General features: G+C 39.3%; 1 protein-coding gene across 4 annotated transcripts in view; it reads left to right on the plus strand.

Annotated features, from left to right (window-relative positions):
* Window positions 1–21,988, plus strand: part of ADPRHL1 (ADP-ribosylhydrolase like 1) — a 53,878-nt gene continuing 31,890 nt past the window's right edge. For 2 of the 4 annotated variants that reach the window (XM_042458291.1, XM_042458293.1), the window contains exons 1-4: window positions 5–507; window positions 6,286–6,450; window positions 14,845–14,970; window positions 18,028–18,168. In XM_042458291.1, the coding sequence (XP_042314225.1) occupies window positions 294–507; window positions 6,286–6,450; window positions 14,845–14,970; window positions 18,028–18,168 (646 nt within the window). In that variant the 5' untranslated portion in view covers window positions 5–293. Of the gene's footprint in view, window positions 508–6,285; window positions 6,451–14,844; window positions 14,971–18,027; window positions 18,169–21,988 lie in introns of all 4 variants that reach the window. The other 2 variants (XM_042458290.1, XM_042458292.1) reach the window with 2 other exon arrangements.

Consider the following 21,988-nt stretch of genomic DNA (forward strand, 5'->3'; position numbering starts at 1 on the left):
GATTTTTGCTACTTGCATATACTAGTGTGCTGGGCACTTTGTGAGCTTGCCCCTTAAAAGTAAGTTAGAAAATTCTTGGATGGACTAACAACTTTTACTCCTTTATTGGATGTCCGACAAGTGGCATCTGCAAAGCCTGAAAAGGAAAGTCTTGCCTTATAGGGAGTGCTCTGTACAATGACACAATGGCTCTAATATAAAGTGTTGCTTGACCTGAGCTTGAAAGCAAAGGAACAAAGAAACTCCCAAGTGACTATTCTGAAGACCAAATAGAACTGAAAAATCATCCCACCATGGACAAATTTAAGGCTGCTATGTTGCTCGCAGGGGTAGGGGATGCTCTGGGCTATCGAAATTTCACACAGGAAAACAATGCTTTGGGTGCAAAGATCCAAGGAGAACTCAAAGAAATTGGAGGACTTGAGAACCTGGTCATGTCCTCTGACAAATGGCCCGTAAGTGACAATACTCTCATGCATATGGCTACAGCGGAAGCTCTCATCACAGGTAGGAAAACTTCAATGCCAGCTGGGGAGGGAGAAAGAAATCTGGAAAACAGCTGTAATTTGCCATGTGTTACTAACAGCAATGAGCTTGTGCAAAGTTCTGTGCTTTCTTCAGTGAGCAATGTATTAAATTTGAAATGGCTGAGGATAAACAGCCTTTGCCACCCCAATCCTGAATTCACTAATGACCTTAAGTAAGCCACTGTTTCTGAGCATTTTTATATGCAGTACATGAAATACAAGGCTGATCTATCTTACAGGATTGTTGAAGGTATTACTTAAAATAATGTATTTCAAGTACGTAAACAATGAAAGTATGTTGCATTTAATTTAAAACTGAAATTCACAGTAAATAAGGTGTCGTGCTTACTAGCTCTGTGCTGATTACATAAATTCTCTACACTTAGTATAATGATCAATTATGCATATTCTTTACACTGGATGCATCAATGTGCATGTGCATTTATAAGATGGGGATGTGAGAAGCAAAAAATCGGCCGTTTTCATGTATCAAAACTTCCAGTTCCTGTTCAATATACAAGTGGCTGCCCTTCATAATAAGAATAACCTCTGTTCTGCATCAAAAATGCACCTGAAATCATCATCTTCCTGTTAATACAACTGTTTTTTAACATTCGAGTTTATGTTTAGTATTTGTGACACATGTGAGATGAAACTGCTCCAGAAAGCATCTGTTTCTGTGCAAAAAAATGTTGCATCTCTTCCATGTTCTCTGATGTCAGAAATGTCAAAGTCAACGAAATTTCACTTACATTCCTCTCTTATCTGGCTTGGCTGAGATGCTCTAAACTTAGCTGCCAGAGGTCTGTTGAAGAGAATCTCTGATATTTCTGTCTAGCTACCAGCTAGCCAATGGTCTGAGCGGGGCCTAATACCCTAAAGATAATGGCGAGATGTTAGCCTATCAAGAGAAAGGATGACTAACATACTTCTGAATATAGTCACTGATTAAATGTGCATCACATGTTTCTGGCTTCCCAATCTCCACATAAATATAAATGTTATCTGAAAGACTCATCAAGCATCTGCACAAGCATTTTTAATTGCACTAGGTATAGAATAGCAAGTTGCATGCCCCTCTCTCTCTGTGGTATACGGCAGAGTTCACCTGTTGTCCATTTTTTTGTTCCATTAATTGAAATTGCAGACATTTGCTATTTATTATCTGTGTGTACATTATTTTATGATTGTAGATGGATAAGCATGAGAAAAAGAAAACTAGTGTAGTGGTCTGAGCACTGGACTATATTTTGAAGACCAAGATTTAAATCCCTGCACAGCCATGGAAATCCACTGGGTGACCTTGGTCAAGTTACACTCTCTCAGCCTCTCTGAACAAATCTTGCCAAGAAAAGTGTGATAGGGTTAAGTCATGAACGACTTGAAGGCACACAATGCAACAATGATAAATAAGCCTTTTCTGTCTTCTTCTACACCATATATGAGATTCTCCCCCCACCAAAAAAAGAGAGAGTAATTGGGCAAATGTACCTTAACCAAAAGTGTGTGTGTGGAGGGGGGGGGGGGGAAGCAGAGATAGTCTTTGGCTGTCTGCCACTGGATGGAAAGCACACAGTGCCGTGGGTCAAAATCTGATCATAGTGCCTAATCCATTCTAAGGAGGTAGAAGACATTTACTACTTGGGACTTAGATTGTATTTGCCATGCATTAAAAATCCTCAGTCAGGATGCTTTAGTCACAACATCTAGATGTCACTAATAACACTATAGAGTGTCTGTCTATTTCGTTTTCAAACCATTTCCCCTCTAAAATAAGTACAGTAACAGCCTTTCATAGTTTGATTCCTCCTTAGAGCATCTATGCATGTTTTCTCTATTTTGTTCCCATTTTACACACAGGGAATTGAAACATCCCATTTTGCAAACTGGAAATTGATGGTGTCTTGTCTCTACCTCCAAAGGAATTGCAACTGACATCGAAAGTTAATTCTGTTTTGAAAAACACCAGTAATCTTTGTATTAGATGTGTGCTACTTGCTTATTTCTAAACCTCAGTGTTTGCCTCTTTGAGTATTAGATCTTTGATAATTTTATATACGCATACAGCAAATTAAACTTTATATACAGTGGAAATAAAGTGATGGAGACCCAGCATGGTGTAGTGGTTTGAGCATTGGACCAGGACCCTGAAGACCAGGGTTCAAATCCTAGCTCAGCCATGTAAACCAATTGGATGACCTTGGGCAAGTCACACTCTCTCATCTTCAGGCAAAGGCAATGACAAACCCCCTCTGAAGAAACTTGCCAAGAAAAACCCATGAAAGCCTTAGGGTTATCGCCTTAGGGTCACCATAAAGCTGAAAACAACGTGAAGTCACATAGCAACAACAAAATGATAGGGAGTTTTCTTTGTCCAGTTAGTCTCCTAAAGGGAAAGGAACAGTAGGAATAGTAAAAGGGGTATTGATTCTATCAGCGATGGACAACGTAACCTTTAAGAACACTACACAACAGCAGATGAACCGTGTGTTTATCAGGAATCACTGTGACAATTTGATAACATAGTTTGAATTTCCATTGGTGCCCTATGCTGGTGGAACTATGCTTGCATAGGTAATGGCAGGAGGGGGGGAAAACCTGAAGCTGCAGAATACATAAAGAAAATAAGGCTTTGGAGAAATAAGCTGCCTGGAGCTAGCAGATTTTGTTTGTCTTCCTTTGCCACAAATGCACGATCTTGGAAATAGTGCAATTGCTGGTGAAGTGAACCAATAGGATTCTAGCCATAAAGGTGGGTGTTGTTGTTGTTTTAAAATCACCTATGATTGCTATGTATGAAGAATATATTATAAATTAAATTTATATTAGGTCATTTTTATATCTTTCCAGATACATTTAGCCGGGCCTTTGCAGGACACATTCAAAGCATTTTTTAAAAAATCACTTCTATTAGTTTACATCTTGTGAGAGCAGCTTTCAAAAACCTGTAGACATTTTTCTGTGTTGGTTTACTGGTGCATACATAGTTGGACTAATTATTGAGAACTCTCTTGGCAACTGCTGCCTTTCACCTGCATTTTTATATTCAGGCTGACATGTATGGTAAACATGAAAACTGGGAATGGCCAGCTGTCATGACACTGGAAATGACATGACAACTGGGCTCTTTCACACTACATAATTATAGCGCTATGAATCCACTTTAATGGCCATAGCTACATCCTATTCAATTTTGGCACTTGTAGTCAGGCAAGACTACCGTAGATCGGTTTCTGTTGTCTGGCTTTCAGCTCCTGAGGCAGCCCTCCCATGATGAGGTGTTCAGTGATGTTTGCAGGGGTTCATGTCTTTTTCTACTGCAGATTTAGGCACAAGCCTGGATGTGGCATGTGTCCAGGGGAAGAGACTGAGAGTACAGGTTGAGTATCCCTTATCTGGAATTCCAAAATCTGAAATATTCCAAAATCCAGAATTGTCCCCATGAGTGGCTGACATAGTAATGTCTTTGGTTTCTGATGGTTCACTGTACACAGACTTTGTTTCATGCAAAAAAAATAAAAAATAAAAAAATAAAAAATAAAAAATATTGTGTATAAAACATTCCAGGTGTATATGAAATACAACGAATTTCATGTTTAGACTTGGCTCCCATCTCCAAGATATCTCATTATGTATATGCAAATATTCCAAAATCCATAAAATCCAAAACACTGCTGGCTTCAAGCATTTTGGATAAGAGAGATCAATCTTATGGAGATCAAGGAAAACACACCCACATACAAACCAAGCACAACACTTTATTAGGGGAAGGGGTGTGTGTGAAATAAAGAAACAGTTGTGTGGATTTAAAGTCCTCGGGGTGGGGGGAGGTAGTAGGAGGGATATGCAGTACAGTTACATAGATTCATAGAATTGGAAGAGACAAGGGCCATACAATCCAACCCCACTGAAACAATTTAAAACAATTTACACAAAAATTCCTGGAAAATCCTGGTACATTAAACTGACGACGACGACGATGATTTCATTACAATATTATTGTTATCATTATTATTATTTTTATTGTATTGCATTGTATTTTCTCTTCCAATGGATCGAGGCAGGGAACAGCATCAGATTAAAATACAACACATATTTGTTAAAAACGTCAGTTAAAATACATAAACCAATTAAAACACATAACATCGGTATAAAGGAACATATAAGACTAAAAGACATTAAAACAGTCTATCCATAGTTTGGTTGTTTCACACAAGATTACATGTGAAAAGGATCTAGGAGTCCTAGTAGACTACAAATTGAACATGAGTCAACAATGTGATGCAGCAGCTAAAAAGGCCAATGCAATTTTAGGCTGCACCATTAAAAGTATAGTGTCTAGTTCAAGGGAAGTAATAGTCCCACTCTATTCTGCCTTGATCAGGCCTTACTTGGAATACTGTGCAGAGGAGGGTGACCAAAATGGTGAAACCATGCCCTATGAGAAAAGACTTAGGGAGCTGGGGATGTTTAGCCTGGAGAAGAGAAGGTTAAGAGGTGATATGATAGCCTTATTTAAATATTTGAAGGGGTGTCACATTGAGGATGTAACAAGCTTGTTTTCTGTTGCTCCAGGGAATAAGATGCAAAACAGTGGATGCAAACTCCAGGAAAAGAGATTCCAAAAACCTCCTGACAGTAAAAGCTGTTTAACAGGGGAACACATGGAATGTGATGGAGTCTCCTTCCTTGGAGGTCTTTAAACAGAGGCTGGATGGCCATCTGTCACAGGGGATGCTTTGATTGTGATTTCCTGCCTGGCAGGGGGTTGGACTGAATGGCCCTTGCATTCTCTTCCAACTCTATAATTCTATGGCCTGTTACAGACTGCCAAAATGAAGCTGCTTTGGAGGTATGCTGTTTAAATTATGCATGCATCCTAAGAATCGGGAAGCTGCACCAAAAGCTGCCCTCCAGTGCTTAGGAATGGAGTGTGGCTTTGGTGCGACCTCCGGACTCTTAGGACCCATGCATCATTTAAATAGCATACCTCCAAAGAGATCCGAAGCAGCTTTATTTTGGCAGTCTGTAACAGGCCTATGATAGTTTAAAATTCATAATTTAAAAATCATCTGGGTGAGCTCTAACCTCAAATGAGAGTTTGTCTCTCCGATCCAGGCATTGTGGGCAGGCGCTCAGAATGAAGCCTTTGGGCCTGGTTTAGCTGGTTTTGTGGAGAACAGTGTGGGCCCCTTTTTGTAGCCAGCTGTGCTCCTCCATATAACCTGTTCACTTTCTGTTTTACTTCAGGTAGACTTGGAGCTTGAAGTACAAGGTACACATGAAAAAACATTCTTCACAGATTTTTTTTAAAATGAAATCAAGGGGAATGTTTTTGTGGGAATGGCAGAGCCAGGGCTCTTAAGCAATATTTAAGCATGTGAACTTCCTATTTAGGCTGTAGTCCTAAGCATGTTTCACAAAGACTCTATATTATTGAAAGTGTTTGTTGTTGTTGTGTACCTTCAAGTTGTTTCCAACTTATAGTGGAGTTTTCTTGGCAAGTTTCTTCAGAGGGAATTTGCCATTGCCATCTTCTGAGTGGGACTGAGCAAGTGAGACTGAGCTCTGAGTAAATACTGTATGCACTGTTCATTTGAAATGTATTCATGACTTTTAAGGGATGATGTATCCATTCTAAGCAACCCTAACAAATTTAAAAGTAGCAGCCTGGGAATAATGGGTTTCATTTCTTTCATTTTAATATTTCCTGATGCTTCTTTGCCTGACCATATGACGCTTTATTTCTCCTGATCAGATTACTGGTGTCTAGAAGACCTGTATCGGGAACTTGTAAAACGTTATGTTGATATGATTGAGAAACTTCCTGGGAGACGGTCTGACCCTGCTACAATTGAAGGCTGCTCACAACTGAAGCCGGACAACTATCTCCTAGCTTGGCACACACCATTTAATGAGAAAGGTAGGTTGGGTCACTGTGTTGGTGTTCTTTCTCAACAGAAATCGCCCTACATCGTAGTCTTTTTAAAGTGTGTGTGGAAATCTTGCAGCCTATGAGCACCTTTCCTCACTCCTGACACTCCCAAATAGATTTTTTTTAAAAGAAAATTCAGCTGGAAAACCCAAAATTGTCCTTCCAGAGGCTTTTAGGAGGTGAGGTTTGGGGTTTAATCATAATGTTTCAAAGGACCTCACCTTAAAACAGCAGGAATGTCATAGAAATAACTATTCAAAATGATCTGAACACTTTTGGTTCCACAAAAAATACACCATGTAGTCTGTGAAGCTGTAGAGAACCTAAAATTGCAGTGGGTATGATCTTTCAAGCCTTCAGGATAGCCCAGTTCTGTTCTGTTTTGTAGTATCCTAAAGTAATTCAAGTTATAAGAGCTTTGCCAAAATCTGTTGGAGACTATTCAGTCATCAGATGAACACATCTCAAATTATCAAATTATGTTGGTGACATTCTATTATTTGAAAATTAAGGCTGCAGCTGACCCTACCATCAGGCAGATAAAGTAGTTGTCTCTGGGAGCAAATACTGGGAGATGGCAGAAAAGTGTTGGAGGAGAAAGTCAAGTGCCAAGTGGGCTGCCTTTTACTCTATGAACTAGTTTGTTGCCTTCAGGCGTAGTGGAGGAAGCCGACTTTTCATCAAGATTGAAGGGGGAAAAAATCAGCTGCCAGTCAGTGGCTTTTGTACATGGGATGAGGGAGCTCCATCTTGCCCAATTCAGACTGTAGAATATCTTGAGCTAGAATACTTGACCAAAGGATGTGGCGCCCTTCCTGACTTAGGGCCCAAACTGACAGGCCAAAATAAAGCTGCTTTGGGTCACTTTGGAGGTATGGTGTTTAAAGAGGCCAGAAGCTGCGCCAAAGCTGTGCTCCAGTATTTAGGATTAGAGCATGGCTTTGGCATGGCTTCCAGCCTCTTAGGATGCATGCATCATTTAAATAGCATACCTCCAAAGTGACCCAAAGCAGATTTATTTTGGCCTGTCTGTTCGGGCCCATAGTGTTCAAGCCTGCTTTTTAGAGGACGGATGCCCATTTTTCTTTTACAAATTGGTGTTTTTTCTGAAGTTGCTTTAAAACATGTATGGTTATGTTTCTGTTTATTTATTTATTTTTATTTTTAATTGTTTAAAGCTTGTCTTATAAGTCACCTTTAGTTCAGAAGACAGTATAAAATATTTTAAATATATGAAGAATCTGAAATAATTACAGTATAAATTGGGATTTGCTCTGAAATAATTCCTATTTTGTTTAATAGGGATTACTGTGTACATGGGATTATAGCCTAATAGTAAAATTCTATACATCTTTTCTTAGAGATAAACCTCACTGAGTTTAATAGGACTTAGGCCCAGCTATATTGGCCTAAAACAATATCTCATTAACACAGCCAGTGTTAAACATTTCGTTTCTTGCAGAATCATACACTTATCCCAGGTGGAGTACTAAAAGTTCTTGCTACAACTCATAGCTTTTCTCAGTTGATGCATTTCTGATCATAATGCACATACTTACTATGCACATATGTAATTACTCCCATTTTTTCTGTGTCACATAAATTGATTCTATAACGATGCTGGGTTTAACTGTTGTTTTTAACTTTTCTACAAAGAAAGAGCATGTTTGTTCTCAATGTGGCCATTTTGAACATAAGGGGAAATATCATGCCCACTGTATATAGTTCTGCAACAATTCCATATTTGCCTGGAGATGCTAAGTGAGCTGCCTGGAATTCTTTTGCTAGGGCATTGCGTCCTTTTGTAAGTCATCCCTGCCTGGTTATCTATTTAAAGAGCCTTTGTTCTTGGCATGTTGCCTCCTGATTCAGATTTTTTTGTACTGGAATTCTGTATTTATTTTCAGGAATATAATATTTCATGGGGGGGCTATATTTGATGGACATTTTGTCACTATGATGTGATCTATTGAAACTCAGTGTTAAGAGCAAATGCAGGACTTCTCTGTAGGTACATGGTATTTTATAACATGAGTTTTGAAAAGTGGAATTAAAGCAGGACAGTAGTGCTACCTTATCAAGATACTGCGTACGTCTAATATCAGTTCTATAGTTTATCTGCTGTTGAAGTGCTTCTTTTCATTGATGGGCAAAACCCATCAATGCCGCCCAATCACACTGTTTTCCCACTACTAAGAGAGTGTGGTATGTTCTTCCCAAAGCAGTGCTGATAAGGAGGCAGTCACATGATGTGACTGGGCATGATTATGTTCATCCTCCCTCTCCCCCTCACCATTCCCAAACAGGCAGTTCTTCTTTTCTTTTCTTTTCAAAATCTTTTCTTTTCTTTTTTAATTTACAGTAATGGATTGCCATGAATGTGTAATTGCACTAAAAATAAAAGTAAATAAAAATACATACCAAAGGGGATTCTGGGAAGGTGGTAGGTTAGGGAAGCTATGGAAAGTGGTGTGCAAAAGACAGAGGACAGGACAGAAGCAGGACCATGGAGATTTGGAAGAGCTGTGCAACAGTGAGTGTCCTCACCTCGGTATGTTTGTGTTTCCTAGACTAACGTGATGGTGGCACCTTATGAGCCTGGTGTAATAAAGCCCTTAATGTGTCATGCTGCCTTACATTATTTCACCTCTTAGTTACACTGCACAAAACTCATAACTGCAGAGATAATTTACTGGTCCTTAAGACTGGCAGTGCAGAAGATCTCACTCTTTATTGGTACAAGATGACTTCACATGGGCGGTGCAGACTCCAGGTCCAGCACTGTGTTGATATGACGCTATGTCACCGGGTTATAGAACTACTCAACCGTAGCATCATATACTGATGTAGTGCCAAGATATAAACATTGCAACATAATATGGTGATTATTTTTGTCTCTGTGTAAGCCACTGTGTTTGACTGCAGTTTTGAAATGTGACTGAAATGCAGAGATGTGAAAGTTCCTTTTAAAAATGAATTTATTATGTAAATTGTTTCAAAAAATGTTTTTTTAAAATGTGTTACCATTAATGTTACACTCCTCATAACTTGAAAATTCTTTGCATTACTCTTCACTTCTAAAATTTCTTAGCCCTTAAGATGATGGAGAAAAATGTAGTTGAAAATAGCTCTAAATGTGCCCTAAGATGCCCTTAAGATATAACGTTAAAAAAAACCCAAAAACGTAACTTCAAAAGTAATTAGAGCCTCCCCAAAGAAGTGGATTCTACTAAATGAAATCCTTTTGAAATATAACTTCATCACACTCTCATTCTATCCAAACAAGCACAGATGTATATTAAACTGTGGCTAGAAAAATACATATGAAGAAAAACAATCCAAAGGGAAGATATTTTACCATACATCAAAGGAGTCACAAACAGAATAGGAAAACGCAACCTCCAAACGGTCTACAAATCAACCAAGAAAATCCAGCAAATAATAATAATAATAATAATAATAATAATAATAATAATAATAATATTTATTTATACCCCACTTTTCAGCTAAAAGGCTATCATAGTGATTTACAAATTGTTAATTAGACATTTCCTGGATTTCCTGCATGGCAGGGGGTTGGACTGGATGGCCCTAGTGGTCTCTTCCAACTCTACGATTCTATGATTCTATGATTTCCCTGCCCTCAGGCTTACATGCTTCGCTCAGCTAAGGACCAGAGAGACCCTCTCACAGCTGCAGGAGTTTACCGCATACCATGCAGCTGCAGACAAGTCTACATAGGGACTACCAAATGCAGTGTCCAAACACGAATCAAGGAACATGAGAGACACTGCAGACTGGGCCAGCTAGAAAAATCAGCAGTAGCAGAACACATTATAAACCATCCTGGGCATGAAACGCTATTTGAAAACACTGAAATTCTGGACCATGCCAATAGCTATCAGGTCAGAATGTACAGGGAAGACATTGAAACCCACAAACACCTGGACAACTTCAACAGGAAAGAAGAAACCCTTGAAGTAAACAAAGGCCTGGTACATATCTCCAGAGGGACACCACAGCAGCCAAACCATGTGGCATCCCTCTGGAGGAAAAAGAACCCAGAAAAAACTGGTTATTTTTATGGTGCCCAACCAATGGTGCACCCGTGACGTAAGTGACGTGCAGCAACATGTATATTACGTCAAGATGGCGGTGCTTGTGTGGAGCTAGAGTTAGGGACCGTGCGGTTGGTGCATGGTCCCTAACCCTAGTATCGCCGGTGGCACAGCACTTTGGGACTGTCTGTTCCACGCCAAAGTAGATAAATAGGTACCACTTTGGTGGGAAGGTAAAAACATCTACTTGGACTATTACATGCTTTCAGATTGCTAGGTTGGCAGAAGCTGGGACTCATGACTGGAGCTTACTCACATGGTGCTTGGTTCTCGAGTTGCCCTCCTGCGGACTTTGCAGTTGCCAGAGTTGGCGTCTCAGCCGCTAAGCCACCACACCCCCTTACAACCCCTTACGAAGTATCTTAAAACAATTAAAATACACAAAAGTATTTTTAATTACAAAAGATAGAAAAATATATTCTATTATCTATTAGAGAAAACTACAAACTACCCCATTAGCATAACTCCAATAGTGATAAATTAGAAAATCACATCCTTTTAAACATGTGGGAGTAGAGCTGAGCTGAGCAATGGAAGCAGGTACCAATGCCCCCCCTCATGTTTTGTCCCTGAATCCCTCCAGGAACCAACAAGTGGCCCCAAAAAAAAAAAAAAAGCAAATATTGAAGTGGAAAGAAGTCTGTATGTCCTTTTAAAAAGTATCAATTGTACTTTTTTTTTAATACATTAAATAATGCAGAGATTCCTGGTACCCTGTTTAAAATCAGTGTTCTGGGGGATTCCAGGAAGGATAGCTCATACTAGAAAGAAAGAAAGAAAGAAAGAAAATGTCTCAATCTGGTGGTGAAAATATGATCATTTTAACATGAGCCAGGCCTCCCTGGGAAAAGCATTCCATAGGCTGAGGGCATGACTCTAAACCTCTCTCACAGGAGTATTTCGGATTTTCAAGCTGTGGACAACTTCATGAGATAAAAGTCCTTTTGTCAAGTATTGCGACTCTGAGCTGTATAAGGAGACCCAGAAACGTACTGGCAGCCAGTGGTGCTGGGCCAGAAAAAGTGCTTATATGGTCAGAACTTCTGGCCTCCATCATTGATCTGGCTGCTTCATTCTGTCCTGAGGAGCTGCCCCACACAGAAACTGTTGCAATAATCTAAGCCAATGGTTCCCAAACTTGGGGTAGGACCTCCCTGTGGGGACTTGAAACTTGGAGGCCTTGATCTCTCCTCTTATGGTTCAGTCACATTCTTCACCTCTTTTTACATGCTCGTATATGCACTTGTGTATACTCGCATATACACAAGACAAGAGAATGAATGTTTCTGTGTGACTGTGCATGAGAGATAATAAACAAATATGTGTGTGAGTGAAAGAAAGAATGAAAAAGCATGTCTGAGTGTGTACGTATCTGCGAGCACTGGTGCATGTGAAGAGACAATATGTACAAATCTTACACATGCATTGAGTCAGGTATTGAATTTATTTAAATAAAAATTTCTAATTTGAATGAAGTTATTTCCTTATAAAATGTTAGAATATGAATTTACATTAATGTGAAGACAAAAATATATACACTAAACAAATAAAATATTTTTATTCTTGTACTACACTGAGCAAGGGTGTGTGGGCAGTGCTCAGAATTTGAGTCACGTTATTGTTGTTGTGTTGTTTTCTTTCAAGTTGTTTCTGACTTCATGACTAAAGATGGCCTTTTCATGGAGTTTTCTTGGCAAGATTTATTCAGAGGAGGGATACCTTTGCCTTCCTCTAAGACTGAGAGAGAGTGATATGCCCAAGGTCACCCAGAAAGTCTCCTTGGCCAAACAGGGATTTGAATGCTGGTCTCCAGAGTCCAATGCTGAAACCACTACACCATACTTGCTATCCATCTACCTAGCTATGCTTTTTTCCAAAATACATAATTCCTTTATTTTTTTCTCCTCTTGCATTGTTTTTTGTGGTGGAGGAGGATTGACTTTCAGAAAGAGCAACCTTATTCCCAAAATGAAATGTTTAAATGAGTGCTCTGACTCAGAAATAGGCAAAGCACTTCAGTTAATCATGAATTGTGCTCACACACAAACCTTTGTAACTTGGCCCGGTTGTTGTTGTTAACTGCCATCAAGTCGACCTCGACCTATGGCAACCTCATTAATTAGGGCGTCCTAGTCATTCTGTCATCACCTTGCTCAGATCTTGCAAACTCAGCCTGTGCCTTCCTTGATTGAGTGTATCCACCTGTTATGTAATCGTCTTCATTTCCTACTACCTTCTACCTTGCCAAACATTGTTGTCTTCTAGTGAATCATAGAATCATAGAGTTGGAAGAGACCAAGTGAGTCATGTTTTCTCATGATATGTCCAAAATACCTTAGTCTTACTTTAGTCATCTTGTTTTCTAGGAGAGGTCAGGCTGGATTTGCTCTAGGATCCATTTATTTGTCTTTTTAGCAGTCCACAGTATCTGCAGTACTCTCCTCTAGCTTCCCTGTAACTCACACCCTATTTCTAGGAAGAAGCACTGTTATCTACATTTGGAGTAAGATACATGAAATATGTGCTCAGGGAAATGCATGCTTATAATGAGATAAGGCCAAGTGCTCTAGAAACTGCCAGGAGGTTGTTGGACTTAAATTGACAGGCCTTTTGAGTCAAAGGTGATGGTGGGAAAACCATACAGCTATTCTTAGAGACCCTGGAGCCATACAATATGGTTGCAAAAGTAGTATTGTGTGGAAAGCACAAAATAGAGTTCCCTCCTTCTATCCTTACTACTCAGAGATGAGGGGAAAGGGAGAGGGAGGCTAGAAAGTGTGTGTCTGTAATGTTCTACATTTAATATTCTACATTTTTCATTATATTAGGGCCCAGCAAGTCTGCCATATGGGACTCTGGATAGCTTACAAAAATGAAAAAAGAGCACACAGAGACATAACTCAAAACATTCATAAGATGGATAAATAAAACAGCACACTATTAACCAGGGGTAGGCAACCTGCGGCCCGCGGGCCAAATGCGGCCCGGCAAGGCCTTGGGACCGGCCCCAGCCCAGTCCTGCCGCCGATTGCCGCCGGAGCCTTTGGCCTCTCGTGTGAGGGTGTGGAGCCTTTGGCCTATCAGGAGGAGGCGGGCAAGGGGGGCAAGCGGCGGGCAAGGGGGGCAATTGTCTATAGAAGCCTCAGAAACATGCATTTATATTAACATTTTTTTAAAAATCAGCAAATTTTTTCACATGCCCTCCATTTTTTTAAAAAAGTATCCTCCATTTGAAAATTTTGTCCTATATTTGTCCCGGTTTATTTATTTATTTAATTTTTTAAAAAATTATTTAATTGTTTATTTTTTGGCTTCAACCCCCCAGTTGTCTGAGGGACAGCAACCTGGCCCCCGGCTCAAAAAGGTTGCCTACCCCTGCTATTAACCATCCAGGGGTAGCCGTGTTTGCTTCAGTCTATGCATGGGGACACTAGAATGTTATATAACTGTGCAGGAACTTTCTTGTTTACATTCATATTTATTTTATGAATGTATATCCCTCCTTCTCAATCCCTTTTCTTAAAAGACAGCTTGCAATAGCACACAATGGCAATAAAATAAAAATGATGGCAGACACAGGAAACATTTAAACTTCACTCAACCAAATAATATAAGCATCCATCAATTATGAAAACATTGCAGTATGTCACAGCAGTTGCTACACCCTCTTTTCTCTGCTGCCCAACTGTTCCCATCAGTGAGGGGACATGGGGCAGATCACTGCTATGAGCAGCTAAAAAGGAAATAGCGATCTGGCTCAAGATTTCAGCCTCTTCCTCCTCTCACTGCTCTGGATCAGGAACATTTGGGAAAGGGATGCATTAACATCATCCTCACTAAAAATGACATATAAATCATTTTTGTTTGTTGCACAAGCACTCATTACTGGTGGAAGAGGGGTGGACAAGCTTTAAACACTCCTGACAAATAATTCCATCAAGCAGAGAGGGAAAGAACAATTTCATCCCCATGCACTAAGATGAAACTGGATGTAAATATGTAACAACTTAATAGTTAAAAAAGTTGAGCCACTATACAGATTTGGCCAAGACTGCTAGACTCCAAAGGCTTTGATAAACCACTACCTTGACTATAACTTTCTTCCTTTTCCAAACTGTCTGGACTTCTAGCTGAAATGAGAGCCATTCCCCATTCTGTTCTTCATTTTGTTTGAAAATCCATTGGGAAAATTCACTTGTTAGATCAAACTTACTCTCTTTTATTGCTGTACACCTTGTTTGTCTTTATTTTTTTCTTGATGTAGGTTCAGGATTTGGAGCTGCCACAAAAGCTATGTGCTTGGGAATGAAATACTGGAAGCCTGAGAGGCTGGAAACTCTCATTGAAGTGAGCATTGAAGTTGGGCGCATGACTCACAATCATCCTACAGGTAACACCCAGGGAAATTAACCAATTTGCTTATGATGTTATAGAGGTTTGCATTTAGCAAATGCACAGCTTGCATGCATCCTATGTTGGAGGGGTTTTTTTTAAATTGTGTATATACAAGTTAAAAATAAATATCCTAATGTAAACCATGACTCTCTTAAGCTTAGAGTAACACACTGTTAGTTTTCCTCGTAAGGCAAATTCAGCAAAATATATGTAGAGAAAAATAGGTGTGGGAGGTTGATGCTTAATCCTCCCCTCAACCTGTGTTCCCCTAAAAATATACCACATGAGGGTTTTTTTTAATAGTTACCCCTCACTCCAAGCCAGGTTCCAGAACAGTTTGGAAAACCAGCTGGAATAAGGAAATTATTTGTGAAATCATTAGGCCACAATGATCTTGGTATTATCCAGAGTAGGGTGAAGCAACCTAATGAACCAGTGCTCCAGTACTGTATTAAAAAATACCTAGTACACATGCACACACAAAATAAAGATCAAGTTTGTTATTATTTCTTTAATTAAACATAGTCGCACATGTGTACAAAGGTTTGATGTCTTTGGCTATGTTTCATTCATGTTGAGTATAATTGCATAAGGAGCCAAAAGATTCTTCAGCATATCAATTGGCAATTGCTTGCAGAGCTTGGAATAGTTACCTTTTTGGGCTACAACTCACAGAACTCCCCAGTCACAGTTTCGGCAGCTATAATCCCCAAAAGACTCAGGTTCAATTTCAGCAATAAAACATGCTTTCCAAACTGAATAGTAGATGGGGTATATGGGATGGAAAGGAGGAGGACCGTAAAATGAAGGAAATGTAGTACTAATGGCATGGCTACAACAAGAAGAACAAAAATGGATAGGCAAAAACAGGGGAAGAATGTATGGGGCAGGCAAGAGTGTAGCTAGTTTTGGGCTGCCCATTATGGCAGATCCTTCTTTTGCTATCCATTAATTTGAGCAGCAAGGGTCTGCAATCAGGAGAACCTTTGATTGTCCAGTTTCAGGTTTGGCAAATTATCTGTGACAACCACTCTTCAGAGATTATTGAATGGAGAAAAAGGATGGGAGAGAAGTGGGAAACTTCTGTCCTTATCACGTGATTGCACTAAGATTATCACATGACATCCTGCGACATCACACTCATCCCGTCTTTCTGCCATCAATGATGTGGAATGGTCCTGTAACTTTTTATTCACAGGAAACGTTTTCTCCATTTGATAATCTCCTTCTATTGTGACTTAAAGATCAATTTGGACCCAGTGTAATTTGCCCATTCTCAAGAAATGCAGCGTTATCTTCCAGCAACCATAGACTGTAGAAGCAAAATTCAGACCTTGTAGTTCTGAGTAAGGTTAGGATATAGCCCAAATGAATGTGGAAAGCAAGTTGTAGTGATACAGTACACAAACATCACACTCAGGTAACCAGAGCAGTAAGAAAATTGTACCATTAAAACCCTTACCAGTTTGATCTGTCAAAACAGATTTCATGGGGAGTATAACTGAATGACATTCAGCAAGTCACTAATACCTTATGATATTAATTTTAAATGGTTCTGGAGATCACAAAAACAATTTGTTTTCAGTCAGTGCACCACATTCTCATATTACAATCATCAAGCTCAAAGGTGTGTGTGTGTGTGTGTGTGTGTGTGTGTGTGTGTAACATGTCACCACTGTAGAATGTTAATGTCAGCCAAAAATAATAACATACCAAATGGCTGCCTCCTAAGTAGAGAACATACACAAGTAGTCAATGTCATACATATTCACTGAAGTATTCCAGTATCATGAGTATGTCAGTGGACTTCAGCCTAGCTGGCAAGATGCCCCAAGCCTAGCTGGCATGGTTGCTCACACAGTTGTTTCTGTTCTGTCCAGTATTTAAAAGGGAAGACAAAATTCCAAAATATGTGAATGTTAAATGTCTTGAATTTGATAAATTTAGGCTTCAAACCTAAATTGGCTTACTATGGAATGGAAGAAAATGGAACTTACAATGGAATGAAATAGGACTTCTTTCTGAATAAACAAAAATATATTGCAGTCTCTAGTGTTTTCACTGGGTTGGAACCAAAGGTTCTTTTCCAGCAATGAAAGGAGAAGTACCTATCCACTGGACAAGAAACAGAGGACCTATAGCCCTTGGGCCATATTTGGCTCCAGGAATGCCCCTACCTAAACAGGTTCTTTTATTATCCCCAGCTAGCAATCCAGGTAACAGATAATAGACTATTTATAGTTTAGGAAGCAATATCTCATAATAGAGCTCTGGTTTGCAGCCAGGGAAGATATTGCATGGGATTTAGCTCTGATTTGCAGGCCTCATTGTTTTTTGAGACAGTCATTGGTATTTAGATGTTTATCATACTATACTGTTATAGCACTATATTTCACTTTAACTGACAAGGCAACATACTATGGAATTCTGACCTTTGCAGCATTTTGAATTCTCAGCTAGAGAGCTCTTGAACATCCCTAAACTGCAAATCCCAGGATTCCATAGGATGTTACCATGCCAATTAAAGTGGATTATAGTGTTGTAACAGTGTAGTATGATATGTCCCATTGCTTTTCTACTTTGCTGTTCTGTTGATCTTAGCAGGGCAAAAGTCCTGCTGTTACAAAGTCTATATTGCTGTTTTTTCTTTTGCATTTTAGAAAGTATTGTTGGTTCATTTGGCACATGATATGAAGAATCTGTCTGAATAATACTAAGGATGTTTTAATCTTACCAGATAGTGAACTGGTTTCAAGTAAACCTATCAGTGATAAGGTTGTTCCCTTACCTTTTTGGCTTGTACTTTTAACAGTCTTACTCATGGAGAATAAGAAAGTGGCAATTTTCTGGTTTTAGTTTTAACACTGGTGTTGTTGGTATAAAAATATTCCTGAAAAGCATCAGAGCTTGAAAAGTGGACATGCTGACTTCATAAACTCAATGTTCCCTGTTTTATCTGTACCTGTAAACTGATTTGCCACCCTGCCCCTTTTGATACTATTTATTGGGAGGTTTTTTTTTAATCATCATCATAACTATCTTTATTTTTCAGGGTTTTTGGGATCATTTTGCACAGCTCTGTTTGTTTCATATGCAATACAAGGAAAGCCACTGGTACAGTGGGGAAGAGAAATGATGAAGGTTGTCCCGATGGCTGAAGAATATTGCAAAAAGACCATAAGGCACATGGCAGGTAAAATTGCATGTCCTATTTCAAATTCAACAAGGTTTAACTCTTTTTTTTATGCTCAGTATGTTGATGTAGGAGTTTCTGGCAACCTCAATTATCATTTCAGATGTTGCCCTTTTTTGTCTAGAATAAAATCTACATGATACTGCATTATTACTAGCCTTGCACATAACCTGCTCCTATATTGTTGTTGTTGTTGTTGTTGTTATTATTATTATTATTATTATTATTGTCATCATTATCATTATTCACCTCTGGGAAAATAAAATTACTGTGGTTTCAGTTGTGATGGGTGCTTTGGGACCTATTTCAAAACGACCAGTAAAATGTCAGACTGAAAATGCCATAGACAATATCACAATAGCACAATTAGAAAAAGTGACACTGCTTGCCACATTTCCCAGTAAAGCCTCACTGATTCCTAGACTCTTGGATAGCATCAAAATCATTGATGGTCCAGTGAGTAACACCTGGTAAATTGAGAAACTGAAATAACAACAATAACAATAGAGTACTCTTATTTCAAGAATGATATGGGTGAGCAAGCAACATGCTTCTGAAATGTGCTATCTTGTTTTATACAGTAGAAGCTCCAATTTCTGGCTATATTTTTTTAAAAAAAAGACAGACAAGTTACAGGATTAATTATGTAAGTCTACTTTGTACCAAAAGAAAGCTGTCATTCTACCAACACTATGCAACTCCTGAGTAAATGCAAGCCTCTTGGAGCTCATGATGCTGTTATTGTGGAGTGTCGTGCGATTTTAGAAAAGATGAAATGATGAAAAATAACATTAAAAAGTGCCCAAAACAAGATTTAGCCCCATTTCTCAAGAGATCTGATCCTGTTATTTTGAACACAAAGATAGCAACTCTGCTAAGTAAATATTCTTCAATGGGCTAGAATTCAGAGACATAGGAGATTATTTTACTACAAATAACCTGACTGCTCCCCAACGGGATACAGTCGTGTTGCAAGTTGCTAGCAGGTATTATCAGACATAATTTGCCACCCCTGCTGCCAGGTGATTACAATCCGGCTGCATCCTGGTCCCAGGTGCACTTGGGAGGCTATTTTTCCAAGCTGAGATCATGTTGTTTTGAAAAAGCGGCCTCCACAGTGAGCCTGGTACCTGGGATGCAGCTGGGTTGCAATCACCCAGCAGGAGCAAAGTACGTTTGATAATACCTGACAGTAACCCACAACCTGACTGTATCCTGTTGGGAAGCAGTCGGGTTATTTGTCAGTTTTATAATTTCCATAGTAGTGTTAGCCTGGAATAGCAGTATACAAAGGGATCTTGTAACATCTTTGAGACTAACTGAGCAAAAGAGCATAAGCTTTTGTAGACTTGATCTTCACTGAGGAAGTAGACCAAGTCTACAAAAGCTTATGCTACCACTTATTTTACACATTCTGGAGATTATCTCACTTGCAAATCCCACCAGGATAGACATGGAATTGAAAAGTCAAAAACAGGTGTTATTGCACACAGCCAAGGCCGGGCAAAGCCATCTGCAGCCTGGACCCCATATGCACTTATCCAGGAGCTTTTTTTTTTTTTTTAAAGGCAACCTCCGGTTGAAACGTTCCTGGATAATCATGAGTTTTCTTGGGCTGCAGATGGGTTGCACTGCCCGGCCTTTGCTGTATCACATAACACCAGGTTTTGACTTTTCAATCTCATGTCTATCCCAAGTGGGATTTGCAGGTGCAATAATCTCCTTAGTCTCACAGATGCTGATATTCTGCAATGCTTATTCTTATTCCAATTATCTTAAGGCTAGTGTTACCATTTATAGATTTAGAGCCATAAATCATTGCCAACAGTAACACTTTTGTCATAGGCACGATCTTTGCTCCGCACATCAGAAGATGCTTAGGGGATTCTTAGTACATAATTCTTCTGCTTAGGGATAGCAGAGTGCAAAAGCCATGATTCTATAAGGAAGAGAGATATGACTTCACCCAAGAATAAAGTTCACATAGGCCCTGATACCTTTAGGGTAAAGTGCCACTGACTAGCACCAACAGCTGAAGGACATGGCTGTGATTGAGCAAAGGGCCAGGTAGGTGGACTGGGCAACTGGCACATCAAAAATTTACAGAATTTGCTGTCACAGAGAAGGTGCAAAGGCAGAAGAGTTCCTGTTGTATGTTACCTCTTTAACAGGCAAGTCCAGAAGCCTCAGTGCTAGCAGGCCAAGCAGGTTTTCACATTTTAGACAGGATATACAGTATGTATAGTGAGCACCTGTATCACCTTGTCAGAGGCCAGAAGGACAATCCTGGGCCTTTTTCCTATCATGTTTTCTTAAGACAGATGTTGTTCTATGTTTTTAGGAGTTTTAATAAACATTTGCTGGTTGTGTGTAGCATTGTTCTCCATCTTCAGAAGTACCAACATACTTTAGAATGTCTAATGTGATCCCTTTGATTGCTTTCATTAAACAAGAGCTTGGAAGCTGCTTTCAGAAGAATAAGACCTCCATATTTTTTTAAAAAATGATCTTCAAAACACTTAACAAATGGACACAAACTGGGATAAAAATGTGCTTTTATTAAACAGAGGGTACATCACAAAGGACCTCTTCCACTCCAAAATCAAAGACTGTCTCCTGTGCAGGAAAAATAAATGTAAAGACTCACTCCATAAATGTGGCATATGTTCTTTTTGCTATAAACACAATGGCCAGAAAAGTACTTTATGTATTGGTGGGGAAAAGAAAACATAGCATGCTTCAAAAGTTGTAATGTGCATTCCACCCCCCTACACAAAGATGTCGTCTTGTAGGGAAAGGCCACATGTCAATTATCCTGCTTCAGAAGTAGATATTTTCCACCTTGATTCATACTGCTTTTTCTGAATGTCCAGGGTCACAGCTTGGTAGCACTATTTGATCCAGCATTGCTGATGGACACTCAAGTGATGTTGGTAATTTGCTCTGCCACATACTGACTTCAATGGCACACCAGCTGACCTGGCCTCAATTACCTGTGTATCTAACATTCAGATAGATTTACTGCAGCCTATTCCATGTGAAAATACCCTTGAAAAACCTCTAGAAGTGACAGCACAACTGTTACAAAGTGTGTGGTGGCCAATAGATTGTTAACAGGAATTGGCTCCTGTAAACACACATAAAAACATCTTCAAAGGCTCCTGGGGCTCAACTAATCCCATTAGGGATTTCTAATGGCCTGGGATTGGGTGACTCAAGACATAACACAGACAGGCGGACACACAAAGATACACACACACACACACGTAAACTTGTCAATCAATTAAGATTTTACTTGGATGCCTTCTCCAGGTGTCCTTACGTAAACGAAGAAGCCTTTTGATATAGCATTAAAATTCTTTAGACAGCTATCTTTGTATCTTTCTGTATTGTGCCAGATACCATGTTAGTTTTATCCTGCCATCCCTGGCTTTTAATTGCATACCTTGGACTTTATCACACAAGTAAAATTGGGGCTTTAAACAGCAATTATCCTGTGAAAATTGCACAATCGTGATTAAACATTTTCACACACATCACAACTAAAGATTATCCCAAGAATAAACAGGCAATAAACAGCAACAAATCATTTGTGGGATTTCCCAGTGAATTATTTGCTGCTGTTTATTTCCTGTTTATTACTGAGATAATGGCACTTTAATCGCAACATCGTATGAAAATGTTAACCGCGATTGCACAATTTTCACAGGATAATTGGTGTTTAAAGCCCCAATTTTCCCTGTGTGATAAAGTCCTGTAACATTTATTTATATTTTTGTAATAACTGGTCCCCACTTTTTAATGAATAGAATACTGTTTC

The sequence above is a fragment of the Sceloporus undulatus genome, chromosome 3, assembly GCF_019175285.1.
Source record: "Sceloporus undulatus isolate JIND9_A2432 ecotype Alabama chromosome 3, SceUnd_v1.1, whole genome shotgun sequence".
Taxonomy (NCBI): domain Eukaryota; kingdom Metazoa; phylum Chordata; class Lepidosauria; order Squamata; family Phrynosomatidae; genus Sceloporus; species Sceloporus undulatus.